The sequence below is a fragment of the Trachemys scripta genome, chromosome 2 (assembly GCF_013100865.1).
Source record: "Trachemys scripta elegans isolate TJP31775 chromosome 2, CAS_Tse_1.0, whole genome shotgun sequence".
Taxonomy (NCBI): Eukaryota; Metazoa; Chordata; order Testudines; family Emydidae; genus Trachemys; species Trachemys scripta.
In genome coordinates this window covers 75,164,815-75,183,470 of record NC_048299.1, presented here as the reverse complement: position 1 = coordinate 75,183,470, position 18,656 = coordinate 75,164,815, and the positions used below count along the sequence as shown (strand labels likewise).

At 43.1% G+C, this 18,656-nt stretch overlaps 1 protein-coding gene across 1 annotated transcript in view; it reads right to left on the bottom strand.

The window, feature by feature from the left end:
- LOC117872446 (collagen alpha-6(VI) chain-like) overlaps positions 1-18,656 on the bottom strand; it is a 127,471-nt gene that overhangs the window by 83,824 nt on the left and 24,991 nt on the right. The window contains exons 6-12 of the mRNA XM_034760901.1: positions 17,426-18,049; positions 15,560-16,111; positions 14,018-14,575; positions 12,982-13,566; positions 8,738-9,313; positions 3,200-3,549; positions 673-751 (exon numbers count right to left, since the gene is read on the bottom strand). Coding sequence (XP_034616792.1) covers positions 673-751; positions 3,200-3,549; positions 8,738-9,313; positions 12,982-13,566; positions 14,018-14,575; positions 15,560-16,111; positions 17,426-18,049 — 3,324 coding nt within the window. The remainder of the gene's footprint in view (positions 1-672; positions 752-3,199; positions 3,550-8,737; positions 9,314-12,981; positions 13,567-14,017; positions 14,576-15,559; positions 16,112-17,425; positions 18,050-18,656) is intronic.

Genomic DNA, 18,656 nt, shown 5'->3' with positions numbered 1-18,656 from the left:
GTATTGTTTTGGCATTATAGTTCCCACTTTGCTATGTTTATTTGCACGGTCTCTGTCTGGTTCTGTGATTGTTTCTGTCTGCTGTATAATTAATTTTGCTGGGTGTAAACTAATTAAGGTGGTGGGATATAATTGGTTAGCTAATCGTGTTACAATATGTTAGGATTGGTTAGGTAAATTTCAGTAGAATGATTGGTTAAGGTATAGCTGTGAATATTACTATATAAATTAGGGGCAAACCGGAAGTAAGTTGGGATTTGAAAATAAGGAAAAAGGGACTTGGATTTAAGCTTGCTGGAAGTTCATCCCAATAAACATTGAATTGTTTGCACCTTCAGACTTTGGGTATTGTTGCTCTCTGTTCATGCGAGAAGGACCAGGGAAGTGGGAGAGTGAAGGAATAAACTCTCTAACAATTATTATCCTAGAGTGAAAATGGAGCTGGTGGCGGAAACCCTCATGATCATACTGGGAGAGGTAAAGTCTATGAATCATTCAGGGAATTGAGAGCCCTGGCTCACCCAGAGAAGGGAGGGTGCTTACCAAGAATTCTCGGGCAGATCAGCATGAGTATGTGGAAGGTCCGCAGTGGGAGAGGAATGTAGCACTCTTTGGGTATGTCTACATTGCAAGATAAACCAAAAAACCCTGGACCGTCATAACAGGCCATACCTTTAATGCGAAGGGAGTCTGCTGTTGTTCTGAGCATTTCTATAGTATCATCCAGCCCATCTGTAAACACTAAGAGAACCTATGAACAAAACCCTGAATTACCAAGGTGGTTGGCAGAAAATATGAAAAAACAACCATAATAATACCACCCACCGCTTTCCCTGGTAGTTCTCAAAGTGCTGTGCAATCCTTGATGAGTTTATATTCCAGGTTAACTTAAAAATTACAATTTAGTATTGAAAATTGGTGACAATGTAGCTTAAAAAGGACAGAGTCATGGTAATTAAGCCCCAAAATATCTCTAGTTTGACAATGGCTCCATTTGGAAGGATTTACCTTGTAGACTGCAACTTTTATTAGTACAACCAGTTTAGCTAAGTACCCAGGTGTGCTGGGCAAGGGGCCAATTCTATTCTTGTTTACAATTTGAAGGACTTTCACTGAAGTCAGTGGAGTTCTCCAGATTGACCCTGGTGTAACTGAGAGAATTTAGAGCAAGCAGTGTTTTTCCTTTGGGTGATGGCAGTCCAGGACTTGAACTGTCAGACTAACAACATAACAATGCTGGGCTGGGATCCCTGGTCCATTCTGCCTACTTGATGTTTGATTCAGCCATAGGTGGACAGCAGAGAATTCCCCTAGCACACGGGAACTCTCCACTGGTGTAAGGCTGGCATATGCGGCTAAGTCAGCTCCTGCGCCAGCCACTCCACAGCCCCAGGGTAGGAGGAGAGAGGGGGCATGTTGACACCAAGACAGGGGGTATGGTGAAGCAAAGCTTCACTACCCCATCCTCCAGTGGTATCAAGTCTCCAGTGGCATAAGTTAGATTAGGCCTCCCATCTGCCCTAGTGGAGCTCAGATGCAGTGGCAAATTGAGCCTCTGCTGTGCAAATAATCAATCACAAAGTGTTGGAAAGTACCTTTCTGTTCCCACTCTAAGCATGGTGGGATCAGTTTTTGATTGGAATAAATCCGAGCCTTGCTCAGTTAATAACTTCAAGATTGGGTCCAGTATTCCATACTCAAACATAACAAAAGATGAACGGCAAACCACAAAGAACCAGAATCTTTGTGTCTCATCCAACTGATGAGCAAAAATGTGTTGCTGTTCAGTGACTTATGAAAAATGAATTCATGATCTCAGTCCTGTTCGAAGTAAATAGTCAGATGTTTACATCACGCACACAAGTGCCAGAACAAAGGGTAATAACAGGTGCCCTTTTGGCTGTCTCAGCAGTGTGGCCAAGAATTAAATGGGTATGAAGTTTGAGCTACCTTCCAATTCCTAGAATGGTGATGGCAGTGGAATTGTACAGATGTAGCTAAGAGCAGCATTAGATCTGCAGAATCTTTGTTACTAGTGATGATGCATTAGGAGGGAAGAACTCATCTCAACTCTCAGATTCCACATTGCATTAGTAGAGTTCGCAGTTAGAAAAATAACATTTTTATATGTAAACTGAGCAAATTTGTTCAGAAATCATTGAGATGCATTACAAGTGGGCCCTCATGATGCCATTTTATAGTCATCATTCAGAGAAGACCTGCACTTTACAGATTTTAACAGAAAAAGAAAAGAAAAAAAAACACATTAGATATGCACCACTCCATGCACCTATGTTGAGAAGAAAGAATTCTACAAATGCTGAATATGGAGTTTATATTCTTACCTGCCAGCATGGGGATTTGTGTCTGCTCCTCAGAATGAAAGTGAGAATACACTTTTCAGTGAGCACTCTAAATTAAGACCATTCTAAACTACCAATACTTTGTAAGAATTAAAATAAGCTCTCTCTGGAAGATACAGTTTATATGTTAGAGGGATGTTTTTCTGAATCAGTGCCCTAGTATGTAAAAAGTCTTTCCAGAACTAGTTTTTTATCAGAAAAAAACATAAAAGGCATTGAATCTGAAATCGTAGGAGGTGTCTAATTTCTATTCAAGTCAATGGAAAGGTTCCCTTTGACTTCAATAGGGATTGGATCAGCCCTTTAGATCTTTGCTTTCTCTTGGTCTCATTTCAACCTGGATGAACTATTTGCAGTGGACATGTTAGTCTACAAATATAGCCACTTTTCTCTGTTCGTAAATTATCCACGGACAGACCTCGACTTTACTCATTTGTTATTTGAAATTATTTAATGAGTGATTTCTGTGAATATGTTTCTGCCATGAAACATTTGCGATGATGTTTGCTTTGAGTCATTACTACTCGGGTTGTGTGATTAGCCATCTATTACAGAATACTGTTCTGCTCCTTAACCTACTAACTGCTTCCAAGATGGACATGTGAAAACTTCCCATGTAAATACTTGTGAGCATATGGATTTGCCCAAGTATTTGAATTCCAGGAACAAAAATTCACTTACACAATTGTTTGCAGCAAGGGGTCATGAATGCTGTCAAAATGAATCCAAGGATTTATCTAAAAGAACATTCATGAAGTCTTTATTTCCCATGCAATGTTCACCAGCACTAGACTTAATATACTTTGAAACAATATAATTTATTCTGTTTTATTTACCTTCACTTTAGCAGAGGCCAGGCTGAGGGATTTCTCCCAAAATGACTGTAAGAAGTCTGCATTCAGATAGGTGTCTACAATGGTCTGAACAACTAAGAATTTCTGGAGGATCTCTTCGTCATAGGCTTCAAAATCGGAGTCAAATAAGGACTGGCCGTTCTGTGTAAACACTTGGTACTTGAACCTGGTGTTGATTTGAGACTCAACAGTACAACTGATTTTAGTCAAGGACGCCATTCGGTGCAGAAGTTTGGGCAGGTACTTTTGCAGTTTCTGCTTCTCGTTCAGTGCAGATATAGACTTCATGCGCCTCGAAATATCAATTCCTACAGAAACATCTATGTTGCAATCTGAGAAGGGGGCAAGGAAGAAAATCAGTCATCCAATCCAAGCACTATTTTATGATCTTGTTTTCTATCTGCACCAGTGACAAAACATGCTCAATTTAAAATTAGGAGAATTAGAGAGCCAGATCTTCAACTGGTGTAAATTGGTGTCACTCCATTGACTTGCACGGGGCTACGTCAATTTATCCCAGCTGAGGAGCTGGCTTATATTACTGCTCATAGAGAGAGAGAGAGAAACTATCTCACACACGCACGCACACACACACACACACACACACCGCTCTAACTGGATGTAACTTTTGCGTCACCAAAAGCATAGCTAAAAAAATGGATTGATCATCACTATTAAGTATTTAGTACCCTAAACATGAGGGGCACTTAACAGAACAAATGATAGAGATTGTCTCAGCTCCCAAAAGATTAGAATTTAAGGGCCTGATCCTGTAAACACTTACCACTGAGCATTGGGCTTCCTGCTGTGAATAGTGCAATTGGCTCCAATGCAATGTGGTTGGCAGTAATTATTCACAGAATCGAATTATACATTAGACATCAATCAGTGAGTAAGAGAAACACTCAGAAGGTGGGAAAGGAAGAGGGAAGGGAGGACATGGGAAACACATCTTGACAGTGAGTGATTAGTACTGTAAAGTATGGCATATACTGGTTATGGAAGAGTTCCTACAAAGTGTGATAAAAAATGGCCAATATTTTGTGATTTGGCTACTTTTTCCCAGCCATACCACCTGACGTATTGTTTTTTGTATCTTGTTAATCCCTTGATCCCTATATTGAAGTTTGTTCTGTCTCTCCTGACCACACTATCCACCTGTAATTAAGTTTCCACTGTAGCCCACTTGTCAACAATTTCTGCCTGATGCAATTATATCTTTAAAACAAAACACCCCATTTCTTTTGTTTCCTCTCCAATTGTGACTCTCTGAAATGTTTTTAGAGGACAATGCAGTTGCTTAGTTTGCTATGAATGCATCCTGATGGCTAAAGTCATTAACTATAATTGTTCAATTTAATCCTTTCTCTGCTCCTTCACGTTCCCTTTTCTCCTACACTTTCACTCATTTGTGTGAGAAATGCGGAGATGGGATAATGAGGTGGTTGGGGATGTCAGAGTACAGAGAATAGAATAGAAATTAAGAATGTTTGGGTTGAGGCATTCAGCTAGTCTTTACTCATCACCGATACAGAAAGCCAGGCACCAGAAAGTTGAGTTTGTGCTGTGTCACTTGTCACTTAAAAAAGTAAGTCAATTATACTGGCATAGATGCTCCAGCAAACTGTTGCCTCATCCTTTTAAGGGTTAATAATAATTTTATTAACTGCCAATTGATACTAACTTCCTCACTCTCATAATACTGAGGTGCACATAGCCTATAGTTAACAAAATAGATTGCAGGCTTCTGGTGATTTCACGCCACTTGGCTATCATCCTTTATACTATTAAAGTTCAGTACTTCCTTTTACAGTACAAAATGCCCTCTGGAGGAAACTATTTGTTACTAAGCTGAATTACAATCTTTTGGCTACGCATGCTGAATCACAGAGTTTTAAAAGCTAGGAAATAGCACCAGCACTCAAGCCTGTAAAACTATTTCTCTGTGACATAATTTACTGCTGCATTTGTTTTTCTGGCAATGAAAAAACAACTTTCTCCAAAGCAGCTAAATACACACACACTAACTCAGATTCTGAAATTACAGTCCCAATATCAATGAAGAACGCTAGATTTACAGTACACTTGTGTGCCAGAGATCAGCACAAGGCCATAGAACTGTGATTTTGTACTTCCATAAAATGTTTCTGATCAAATGTTTCCATGAACAGATCACGTGTCTGATTCTAGTATGTGGTCCTTCCGAGAATACAGGATGCATGTTTTCATCAGGAGCTTTCTTCTGAGGCCTGACCTGAACTTGGACCACACTACTTGAAAAGAATTCAGGGGGCAGATCCTCAGTTGGTGTAAACTAGCATAGCCCAATGTATTTCAATAACAATTTACACCATGCCCAGGCAGCGCTTGTTGATTTCAATGGGAAGTCCACGGAAACTGAGCACATGTATCTGAGGGCACCTTTGTACTTGGGTCCAAGGATGGCAAGGCATGTTACAGGCATCAGTTAATCTTCACCAGATTCATGTGAGGTTGACAAGTATTTTACTGGTAGGGAAACAGTACGGAGAGGTAAAGTGGCTTGACTGAGTTCATACAATGAAGACATGAAGACTGAATTTTCATGACTGAAGTGAAAAGTAGCTCCCAAAGTGCCCACTAACAGTAAGTGACAATGTGAAGCACAGTGGAGTATTTTAGCTACCCCTTCCTTCCTGATGAGGTTCCTAAGGCCTGGCCTACACACAATTTTTTATCAGCGTAATGAAGAGGGTCAAGGGTTGGATTTTTTTACCGAACTAGCTATACCAATCAAACTCCTAATGTGGGCACAACTATACCAGTATAAAGGTGCCTTAAACAGCTATAGCTTATCCTCCTTATCCCCCTTCTCACGTGGGAATAAGCTATACCAGAATAAGCACCTTTATATAGCCTGGTCTACATTTAAAACTTATACCCGCATAGCTGTGTCCATCTATAGACACAGTTATACTGGCAAAAAAGGCCTTTTGCAGGAATAACTTATTTCATTCTAGGAACTGGTATAAATTATACTGGCAAAATAAGTCTTTTGTCAGTGTAAGCTGAATCTACATTAGGAGGGTTTATGGGTATAGCTATGCCAGTATAGCTAAATCAGCAAACTCTTTCTATTGTAGACAAGGCCAGCGGTATAACTGCATCCACACCAGGAGGGTTATACCACTTTAAACAATACCAGAATAGTTAAAGCAACATAACTGTTGTGTATAGACAAGGCTGCCTCCATGGTGCTCAGCTCCTCTTAACCCTATTCTGCTGTCAGAGCAGTATAGAGAAACAGAACCATAGTATCGAGAAAGGAAATCTGGTAACCTGTGCCTTTCCTCTATTTGCTGTACCAATAATTGAGAACATAAGTATTACGTTGCATTGTTTTGTTTACATATATTTATGGTTAACTCAGACAGAGAATCCATTTTCTTTTCTTATTTTATTTTCTCATATATATTCAAAAATACATGAGAAAAGAAGAAAAAGACACAAACACACATTCAGATATAGTATATATTATATCAGAAGAAACCTACAATAAGATTCACTCGAGTGCAAGTGAAGCACTCAAAAATTAGGAAATGCCAGAACAAAGGTTGCCTGTGCAACCTTAATTCAGCCCTCTTGTGCATATGCATTATGATGTATGATAATTACATGATCACATGCTATTTTTTCCACAGGACCCATGCCTCATTCAGTACACACAACGGGTGGTGCTCACTAGGTGGGAAGTTATTGAATATTTCTTTTTATCCTCATCATTTAATTGTGTGCCCCCCATGCCTTATTTACTGCACTCCATCCAGACCCTGCGCTACACGCAGCATTATTAATTTCCTCACGGGCATTTCTATAATGCACTTATGATAGTATCTTAGTGCTTTACAAACATTAATGAAATTATCTTTACAACACCCTTGAGGTGGGAGGTGATATTATTACCTCCATTTTACATATGGGGAATAGAGGCACAGAAAGATTAAGGTCAAAATTGTTAGAAGTGTTGCTACCTGTGTCACCTTTTCCCAGTTCACTTAAATATATACATAGATATTCATGTGTCTGTAGAATAATTTTATACATGTGTGTCTATATCTCACATACACTCACAGAACACACACATTTTATAGCTGTAACTGTGGGCCAGATTCATCCCTGGTGTAACTGAATTAACTATACCTGGTGTAACTGAATTCACTATACCAAAGGTTAATTTAGCACTGCATTATGTACATTTTCAAAAATCATTATCCATATTGTGCTGCAAAATGCATACGTGAATCTGCAGCACATGTAGAGGTATTCATTTGCATGTAAAAATGCTTACTTTGTGAAATGATTTTTTTTAATCTATCTGTCCATGCATCCAGATTTCTATCTTGACCCTCTATCACTGTAGTATGAGTGCCCTCAGTATGTTTATATACATAAAATTATTGCAAACAAATGGAAATGCAAGGTTTTGGTCAGTCAGAGTGGGGGGAAATTTTTGATGTCAGCAAAAAAGGTTTAAAGGACAAAAAATCAGGGAAAATAGAAGATGACAGAGATCAAGATAAAATTAGCTTATCAAATGTGTTTGGGTTGTTTTTTTGTTGTGGCTGTTGTTACAAAACAGTGAGATCAAATATTTTCTTCTCTCTCGCCTCTAAGAGAGTTTGCATTTTTATAATGTATTTACTATGTGGCTCTCTGCTGGTGAAGCTCACTGCTCTCTGGTGAAGGAACACCAGGAGGTGCTGCTTCATTAGACATCATCTCTCTGATGTGAACATGCTCCATTTCCACAGCAGTAATATTGGGCTCTGGTGGGGGCAGTTTTTATTTCAGCACTGATCTGTTAAGCATCTAGGTATTGTCCTTGTGCACCCCACATCATGCAAGGGTTTAGCCACTGTCTGCTTAGTTGTGGGTGCACTGGTCATGTTCCACCGACCCAGCTTCCAAGCTGCCAGTCTCCCAAATCAGCTGTGGTGCTCAGAGCAAGGCGCATGATTCTGTGTCAGTCTTCTAGGCCTGACAGGTAGCTGGGAGTCTAGAAGCCCTGAAAGCCATGGCTGGGCTGGGAGCGTGAGAGCATGGGCTCTATTTCATTTCAAAAGTTTTCTAAGTGAAACGTTTCAATCATTCCTAAAGAATTTTTGTTTCAGATTTTCCCTTCCACAGGAAGTTTCTAAAACTGTTACTTTTCATTCCAAAATGGAATGATTATTATGATTTTTTTTTTTTAAGAATTTCCCATGGAACGGAATTTCCAACTTTCACCCAGCTCTGCTACCGACTCTTGCATGAAAATAGGAGCTTTGTGTTTTTTATGAGTTAGTCTGCACCCGCTGCTTATGTCCTGCTGAAGTTCTAGGGCCAGATTTAGTAGCTGTGCCTGCTTTATGTCACTCCAAAACATGCTAAATTATCTGTGATCTACAGAAATGTGATTTCTTTCCTTTGACTAATCACAAAAGTGTGGGACACAGAGAATCTGTAGAGAAATATACTCAATAAAAGATTTCTGTGACTTACCCTGGCTAGGACGATCTTCCAATTCACAGATTTCAGTGACAATCTTTCTCTCTATGGTTTTCAGCACTTCAAAATTCTCCAGCACATACACCCTGCGTGCATCACCGGCGATTCGAAGAAGCTCAAATGAGTTTGGAATCCCTAGGCCAATTGCAAAGATGTGTATCCCATCATTCCTCAGAGCAATAGCTGCCTCGTCCACCACGTCATTAGACTGCCCACTAGTAATCACTACGAGGCTCTGCAAAACTCCTTGTTTTTTCCGGCCACCCTTGGCAGTCTCAAAAAAGCTCTTGACAAACCTCAGACCTTTGCCAGTAAAGGTGGAGGTCTTTAACTGGACAATGCTGTCAATCTGTTCCTTTATGGCTGTGTCAGAGTGGAATTCATTGAGATATATTTCCTTCTGGGGATCTTTGCTGTATTGGACCACGCCAACTTGGACTTTGTCCTGAGCAATAATAAAACTGTCCACGATTTCCTTCATGAATGTTTTCATGGCAGAAAAGTTACGTGCAGATATGCTTAATGACCCATCAATCAAGAATAGAAGATCTGCCTGTTGGTTGCCACAAGCTGCAGGGGGGGAAAAAATTTACTTAGCTATGCAAATCTGGGAATGCTCATCCATTTCACCTTTCCAATACCCTGCTCTCTTTGGGTGAAATTTCCCTCTGTGTAGAGATGCCAGCACAAGGTCAATCCACCACATAAGTTCCACTTAAACCCTTAGGTCCTCTGTACAGAAAGAAACTTCACCATGTATCAAGTAGCAAATGCTGGGAGAAACTAGCTCCTGGACACTTTATATACCATAACTTTGACTTCTTGCAGAGAGGAGGTGAGACTAGGCTATGCAGAACTTGTGTCTGAAGTCAGGCTTTCAGTGGAATAAGGTTAATCTTTAATTCTCACTGAATGACAAGTATTGGACAGTCAGCAGGTGTAATCAAGTAAAACACCATCCCTTTCTTGCCACAATTTGAAGCGTCATAATAAGAAAAAATGCTTGCATTCTAGAAGAAAAATGCTGAGCTTCCTGACTGCCTTGAATGGCATGGGAACCAGAAGGTCTGTTGGGTTACTGGAAGGTTGGGCAGTTTCTTGTTTGTGAACAAGTTTGTGCTGCAGGAGCTATCTCAGGTGCATGACATTTATTACAGGCAGCTTCTAGTCGGTGAGCTTGGTATTTCAAAATGAAAGTTTACACCAGAATTGTACAATGCTTGTATACTTCAGTGAACAGCCAATGGGAGCTGCAGGGGTGGCACCTGCGGACAGGGCAGCGCACAGAGCCGCCTGGCCATCCCTCCATGTAGGAGCCGGAGGGGGGGGGGGACATGCCATTGCTTCTGGGAGCTGCTTGAGGTAAGCGCCGCCCAGAGCCTGCACCCCTGACTCCTTCCCATGCCCCAACCCCCCGCCCCAGCCCTGATCCTCCTCCTGCCCTCCAAACTCCTCGGTCCCAGCCCGGAGCACCCTCCTGCACCCCCAACCCCTCATCCCCAGCCCCACCCCAGAGCCCACACCCCCAGCCAAAGCCCTTACCCCCCGGCACCCCAACCCCCAATTTTGTGAACATTCATGGCCCACCGTACAATTTCTATACCCAGATGTGGCCCTCAGGCCAAAAAGTTTGCCCACCCCTGCGCTAGGAGAAGAGTGTGTAGAACAGTGGTGGGCAACCTGCAGCCCATCAGGGTAATCCACTGGCAGGCTGCCAGACAGGTTGTTTACATTTGCATGGCTGCCCGCAGCTCCCAGTGGCCATGATTTGCCGTTACTGGCCAATGGGAGCTGTGGGAAGCAGCAGCCAGCATGTCCCTGTGGCCCGCGCCACTTCCTGCAGCTCCCATTGGCTGGGAACAGAGAACCACAGCCACTGGGAGCTGTGGGCAGCTGTGCAAATGTAAACAAACTATCTGGTGGCCCGCCAGCACACTACCCTGACGGGCTGTGTGTGGCCCATGGGACGCAGGTTGCCCACCACTGGTGTAGAGAGTCTTTTTTCAAGAAATGTTTAAGGTGAATTGAGAAGTAGGATATCCAAATAATGTGGGTATTTTCCCCATGTCCCAGAAGCACTTTGGAAAGGGAGGACATTCTAGTGCTGGGAAAATCACCCATTTTGCAAACCTAGGTCCGCACTCTCAGTGCATAAAAAGGCCCATTTAATTTTTCAGCAGACAGAACATTTGTGCATATATTTACCACAACTACAGACACTGTTACCACAAATGTGCACACAAATGGGTCTTTAGACACTTAAATACCCGTTTGCAGTTGTCCTGCTAAATATAAGTGTATTATTGTGGTAAATTTCTACAAGCACAAGCGAGCCTCTACATGCTGAAAATTTGCTTCTCCTAGCTTAATTCTCACATAGTCGGAGACGAAAGTAAGCCGGTCCAGTCCGGTATGGCACACCAGAAAGAGCCGGTACACAGCTGATCGTACCAGCAGGGCTGCTGATGAGGGAGGCCAAAAGAACCAGCTTCCCCGGGGCCCAGCAATTTAAAAGGGCCTTGGCTCCCAGCAGTAACCGGAGCCCCCGGCCCTTTAAATCGCCGCCAGAGCACCAGGGCTCCCGGCCGCCACCGCTGCTACCCCAGGGCTCAGGCGGTGATTTAAAGGGCCCAGGGCTCCCAGCCGCCCCTGCCACCGCACCAGCAGGTGGAGCCCCGGGTCCTTTAAATCATCACCGGAGCCGAGGGGTAGCAGTAGCAGCGGCTGGGAGCCCCAAGCCCTTTAAATCACTGCCGGAGCCCTGGAGTAGTGGTAGCAGCCGGGAGCCCTGGGGCTCCAGCAGCAATTTAAAGGGCCCAGGGCTCTGGCTGCTGGCGTAGTAGCGGTAGCCGGGAGCCTCAGGTCCTTTAAATCACTGCCAGAACCCCAGGGTAGCACTACTGGTGGCCGGAAGCCCTGGGCCCTTTAAATCACAGCCAGAGCCCTGGGGTAGCAGCAGTCAGGAGTCCCGGGGCTCCAGCAGTGATTTAAAGGGCCTGGGGCTCTGGCCCTTTAAATTACTGCTGGAGCCCCGGGGTAGCACTAGCGGGGGCAGCAGCCGGGAGCCCCGGACCCTTTAAATCGCCGCCAGAGCCACGGGCGGCGCAGGCCAGGCAGTGCTGAAGGACTGGCTGGGGGAGTATGGCTCCAGCCCCACCCCTTCTGGGGGTCCAAAGCCGCCCCCTCGCCTTGCTCAGGATCCGGGCCGCTCTGCATACCGGTAAGTCCCTTAAGTTACTTTCACCCCTCCACATAGTGTAAATTTGTCCATTCATAGGAACATAGAAATCAACATAATGGTTCAGACCAAGGGACCAGATTCAAGGAAGCCTTATATAGGACAATTATGGAGTAAGGTGCCTGTAAGGTAAGTTTAAGCTAGCCCAAGCAATTGGTAAATACCTTATCTCTGGAAGTAAAAGGGTTTTTATGCTTTATACATTTTTATTGGCTGAGTGAAGTGAGGCCCTTTACCTCACTTTCATGGCATATCTCTGCCCGTCTGTAACCAATAAATAAGACATAATGCAGGGAGAGGATATGGGGGTGCACATAGAGCCCCTGGCATGGGGAGGAAGAAAGGGAGACCCTGGCATAGGGCGAAGGGGGAACAGGCGGCACACAGAACCCTGGGGGTGGGAGGGAAATGGGGGAGGGAATGGAGTGAAAATGGAGGGAAAAGGTATATGGGGAAGGACATAGAGCCTCTGGCATGGGAAGGAGAAAGGGGGCCCTGGCATGGGGTAAAGGGAAAATGGAGGGACACACAGAATCCCTGGCATGGGGAGAAGGACATGGGGGGTCCTGGTATAGAAAGAAGGGGGATGGAGAGCACACAGAACTGCTGGCAGGAGGAAGAGGAGAAGGAAAGGGGGGGATGCTGGTATGAGAGAAAAGGGAAACAAAAGCCCTGATCCAGCAAAAGCACTTGAAGCACACGAATGCTCCCATAAACGTCAATGGGATTAATCATGTGCTTAAAGTAAAGAACGTGCTTTGCTGGAAAAGTGCATAAGAAAATGATGGTGAAGGGATCTGATTTTGACATGTGCTGCTTTCCATACTGGAAATTGTCTCTACGCTATTTCCAACCACCCCTTAACCTTGTCTCAATAGAACATTTTAAAAATGGATATTGCCTGTGACTGACATTGCCTGTGACAACCTAGATAATCTGGATAAATGGCAGAAAACATATAAGAAAAAAACCAACAGCTCAATTTAAAGGTCTCACTTACCTGGCTTTGCCTCATCACATACTGTATGAGTGAGGTTTTTGTGTAAGCTTTCCAGTTCATTATAGCTCTGCACAAAGAACAATCTCTCTCGCTCTCCCACAATTTCTTCAAGCTCTGTTCTACTGGCTTCATCTACTCCAACAGCAAAGACATTGATACCATCTTGCTTCAAAGATTTTGCTGCTGCTGGAAGGTTGGGTCTATCCGAGGGTGAAGTTGGCTGATCAGTAATAAGCACAAGAATCCGGGTGACACTAAGAGATGATGTACGACCACCATAAGCCATACCAAATCTCTCCCTGGCAAAGTTCAAAGCCCTTGCTGTGAAGGTTAGCCCTGGCATAGTTGTCAAGTTAGAGATTGCTTCTCTGACCTGCGATTTAGCCGAGTACGTATTCAGTGAGAAATGATCCTGAGGATTAGTGCTATAGACCACAGCCCCAAACTGAACATTGTCTTTTCCAACCACTGAGTCATTCACCACAGCCTCCATGATCCTCTGAATGCCCTGGAACTGCAAGTCTGTGATGCTTCTTGATCCATGCACCACAAATATGATGTCTGCAACTTCAGTCCTTTTGCATGCTGTTAACAAAACAAAGGAAACAAAGCTGTAATGTTATGATCAGGTCTCTCTCCTCCTTGCTCCCTCCCAAGTAGTTCTTTCGATCCAACTGCTAACTGAAACCAGAAAGTGCAGGGACATTCCGAAAAGCAAGATTCAAAGAAAAACAAAAAAGGAGGGCTGTGGGCATTTCTTTTTGTCCAAAAGAAAAATATACACCTGCCTGAAAGGAAATAAAATACGGCTCCTGAGGAAAAGCATGAGACTCCGGTCTGTAAAGAGAGTGATCTTATTTTCTGCTATTGCATTTCACTTTACTGTCATTGCTTAATATCACAATGGAAGAAAAGCTGAAGATCTCTACTAGAAATATGTGGGTGGGGAGGAATCAAACCTTATAAAGGATTAACAGTAAACACAACAAAATAAAGAAGAATTAGAAAGACCCAACAGGTTATTACTATCACTTACAATCCTCCGGGTTGCAAATTTCAAAGAGAATCTCCTTTTCCAGAAAGGTAAGGGAATCAAAGTTATCCTCGAAGAACACTTTGTCTTGACTGCCGGCAATGTCCACAAGTTGGGAGTTGTTTGCATGGAGAACACCAATGGCATAGATGGTGATACCTTTGCCCCTAATGGTCTCAGCAGGCTCTCTCACAATATCTTGGGCCTCCCCATCTGTGATCACTATGAGATACTGTTTTACTCTGGGTCGCCCTCCTTTGGGTTCATCAAAGTAAGAGGAGGCAAAAGTTAGGGCTTTCCCGGTCATCGTTCCGGATTTAATCTGCCTGATCCCCGAAATGGCTCTCCTTAGGTCAGCCTTGCTTCCGTATCGGTTGAGCTGGAACTCCTCTTGGGGCTCTGAACTGAACTGCAACAACCCAATCTGAACTTTATCAGCCCCAATATCAGACCTGTTCACAATCAGCTGCATGAAATCCTTCATCTTCTGAAAATCAACAGGGCGGATACTCTCAGAGCTGTCGACCAGCAAAATAATGTCGGCTTTCATATTCTTACAGGCTGGGAAAGAAAAGAAAAGAGAGAAGACAAAATTCTGAATCTCCTCCTGAATGTATTTGCCAACTACTCAGACTGAAAACTACACAGAAAATCGTGTCTTCCGGAGCAGACATCAAGGCAAATAAAAGGCTGCTGTTTACTAACAGCTAACAGTTACTGTTAAAGTCTAAATAGTAAGGATTTATGTTCTGGTGCTGAAGATACTGAGTTTGATCTCCACTGATGACCAGGGCATGTATAAATATGCAACCACATCTTGTTACACAATCTTCTTCCCCCATCTTAGAATGCGGCACTGTACGGTTTATACATTGCCCTTGATCCACAGCCGCTCTGGATAAGGTCAGTAATGTGGTCCTAAAATGAGTACTTCATTTTTTTGACAAACTCATCTGCTCATGCTCAGATCCAAAATCAGAGCCTTAATCTATCTCCTTTAGAAGAGCAATGCACTACAGTCACACGTTGTTCTGGACTGTACCAACAGTGCTGAAAATGTGCGTATGTTTAGGATCTCAAATAGCCTAGCATTAGATTATAGGCAATTCAGAGCAGGGAGCTGCTCTTTGTTCTGTATTTGTGCAGTATCTTGGGGTAGGAACCTTCAGGTGCTAACATACCGTAAATAGTATATATATATATATATATATTTACATATATAAGGCCATCTTTAAGAATTTCAGCCTCTGGTGTCAGACTTCATTTTTTTTGTGAGATATTCAGTCAACGAAATTATACCCTCCCTGTGTCAGGAGGAGAAGGATAGCCTGGATTTCATCTGGCAAAGCGTGTTGCTTCTTCTGAGACAATTTACACAAAAGAATGAAGTTGTTTATTCCTGTTTATTTAGCAAAGCTATCTTCAATGTGCACCACATCTGTGCTGGGCTAATGCAAATAGTAAATACTACTACTAATTATAATGAGCACATCCAGGTGCTCTCTACTGTCTAAGCGATTGGAGTGATTTAGGAAAACCTCTTACCGTCTGGGGAGCAGATATCCTGCACAATATCATGTTTGATGAGCTTTAAGGAATGAAAGTCGCTCACAAAAAACATTCGATCTTCTGTTCCTGCGATGTCTTTCAGTTCCTTTTCAACGGCATTCTTGACGCCAATGGCATATATAACAATCCCTTCTTGTCTCAGCTCTTCTGCTGCCTTTGTCACCTGATCCTGGGATTCGCCATCTGTAATGACTATCAGCAACTTAGGAACACTGTCCCTGGCGGCCTTTGCAAAAAGACTTTTCATATACCTTAAAGCATCTCCAGTATTGGTGCCACCTCCTAACTGCTGAATATTACGGACTGCTTCCTTTAACTGCTTCACGCTGTTGTACTGGCTAATCGTGAATTCTGTTTGAGGAGTACTTTCGTACTGAACCACGCCAAAGCGAACTCCATTGGCACTGACCTGGAACGTGCTGATCATCTCATTCATGAATACTTTCATGTCCTGGAAATCATTTGGGTATATACTGCCAGACCCATCAATCAGGAAATAAATATCAGCTTCCTCTGTGTCCACACAACCTAATTGAGAGGAAACAAAGGGAAAGGTGAAATATCTTTCAATTACTGCAGTGCTACAGTATGGTTTAATAGCAATCACAAAAAAAATGCTGGCTATAATATTTAGTGTTGGAAAAATTACTACATTTTCTAAGCCCAAGGCAGACAAAAATCATAGGAATTAGGATAACATATGGGGCCAAATTTTGCCCCAATTTACATCCTTTGCACACACATATAACTTAATCCAAGCACTTGGCATGTGGCCATAAGATGTTTACAAGCATTGCAGGACTTGCAATGCCAAAGTTCTCCAACATGAGCAAGGCTATTGACAACCTATTGTCTGCATCAGTGTGCACACACAGCCATGTGTAATATATATGTGTGCATTTGTGTGTGTACAGGAGGAGGCACAACCAATTTTGTTTAGCTTAAAATGTGGCTGCTAACACTATAGCAGAGCACTCTTTCAATGGGATTGTGCCGGCTGTAAATCAATGCAGTACTTGTCCCGTACAGTTGAATTCTTTCTGAGCCACCACTAAGGCCCATTGCTGGGATCAAGGGGATACTGATTATACCTCTGAGGATGATGGTGATAGTTTGTCACCCCAAAGGAGGCTTGGCCAAACCTGAGGGCTGACCTAAATTGTGCCCCCTCTTACCACAGCCCCTATGGGTGTTGCAGTGGCATGGAATAGGTAGGGGGGAGGGACAGCCTAGCCACACCTGCTCCTAACCCAATATGCCCCCAGTGTCATGGTCTCCTGCAGAGCTGGTCTGTGCCTGGCAGAGAGGTCCCTGCATTGGTGGTATTCACTGGTAGTGAGCCTTAAACCTGCCCTACAGCATCTTTGCATCAGCGGCATCACCATGCCTGTATATTTATCACTGCTGATGAATGGAGGGCAACAGTGCATGTCCCCTGGCTATGACTTCCAAGGCAGGGGACTCTGGAGATAAATAGGGTCTTCCAGGGGGTCAAAGGCAAAGGGGGATGATACCAGAGGGCAGATGAACTCAGCCCTCCTTCTGTGTGTAGGTAGGGAGAAGATCCATGGAAGGTTCCTGAGTGGGAGAGAATCCCCTCCTCACCCCAAGCTGTACATTCTGATACCATCACAAGTCCCATTTTTCAGTGATAATGTATAAAGAATATGACTGAATTCATGGCCCTGGATATTTTGTCTGGCAAAGATAGAGGGCCACAGTCTGCTCTCAGTTACACTGATGCAAATTCAGAGTATAGCCTTGAAAGCCAATAGACGTAGTGAGTTTCCACAGATGAACCTGAGCAAGATTTTGGGCCAGATTTTCATATTTCTCTCTTACCTTCTTTCAGAGTCCGTGATCGCACTGGGACTACAAAGGTTTGTGACACAATCTCACTGCAAAGCCGTTTCTTTATTTTCCATTCAATATTTGACAGCTGCAGAAAAGATTCCAAGTTGGTGACGTGTTTCCTTGAAGGGTAAGATGCAATTTTATCCAGCTGGCTACTCTCTGAGATTTTCTTGGTGCCTACAGCATAGACAGCAACTCCATGAGATCTCAGTTTAGAAGCAGGCTCAACAAAGTCATCGAAAGACTGGCCATCAGTGATAACCACAGCTAACTGCTGCACTCCTTGATTTTTCCTGCTGCCTGCCTCTTGAGTAAAAACCTTCTTCCTGAGGAAATCTATGGCAGCACCCGTGTATGTTCTCCCACCTCGATATGGCAATTTTTTCAGGTAGTTCAAGATATCTGATTTGTCCTCAAATGTATCCAGGGTGAACTCTAGCCTCGGTTCATCACTGTACAACACCAAGCCAACTCTGATATTATTTGGGCCAATATCCAGAGCATTGACTATTTTGAGCAGAAAGGTCCTGGTCAGCTGGAAGTTTCTTATCCCAATTCTGCTGGATTCATCCACAAGAAATACAATGTCTGCTACAGATGCACTGGAACATACTAAAAGCAAACCAACCAAAGGAAAAGGAAGATAACAAGGTTACTGTAGGTTAGACTGCAGGATCATTGAAGGATACAATTGGGATAGTTTATTAAAAGAAACCAACAGCTCAAGTAATGAGCTAGATGGGAATGAAAGAAAACCCGCTCCAAAATCCTACAAACTTCAGAGAGTTCAGATTTAGATCTGAACTTCATGGTTCAGGCCCATTTTAAAATAAGTCTGAATCAGATATTAAACAGATATAAGGGGATATTAAACTCCCTTTTGTCCAAATTTTGGGGAAGTTTGCAGATTGAGTCTCTCTCTCTCTCTCGCAGCCAAACCAAAACACCTAATCAAACTACCACAGGACTTTAGGGAAGTTCTTCTTTGGATCTGAATCTGGAGCCTCTTGCTATGGACAATCTCTAGGAAAAAAGTGAACAGAAAAACACTGGGCAAAATCCTCCTCTTATTCACAATGGGCCACCCCTCTGAAATCAATAATAGGAACTCCTGGGTGTAACTGAGAGCAGAATTAACCTGCATTGGTTATATGCAGTGTAAGTATTAGCAACTTTACGTACACAGATGCCGCATCCTTACTGCCATGTGGCTACATAG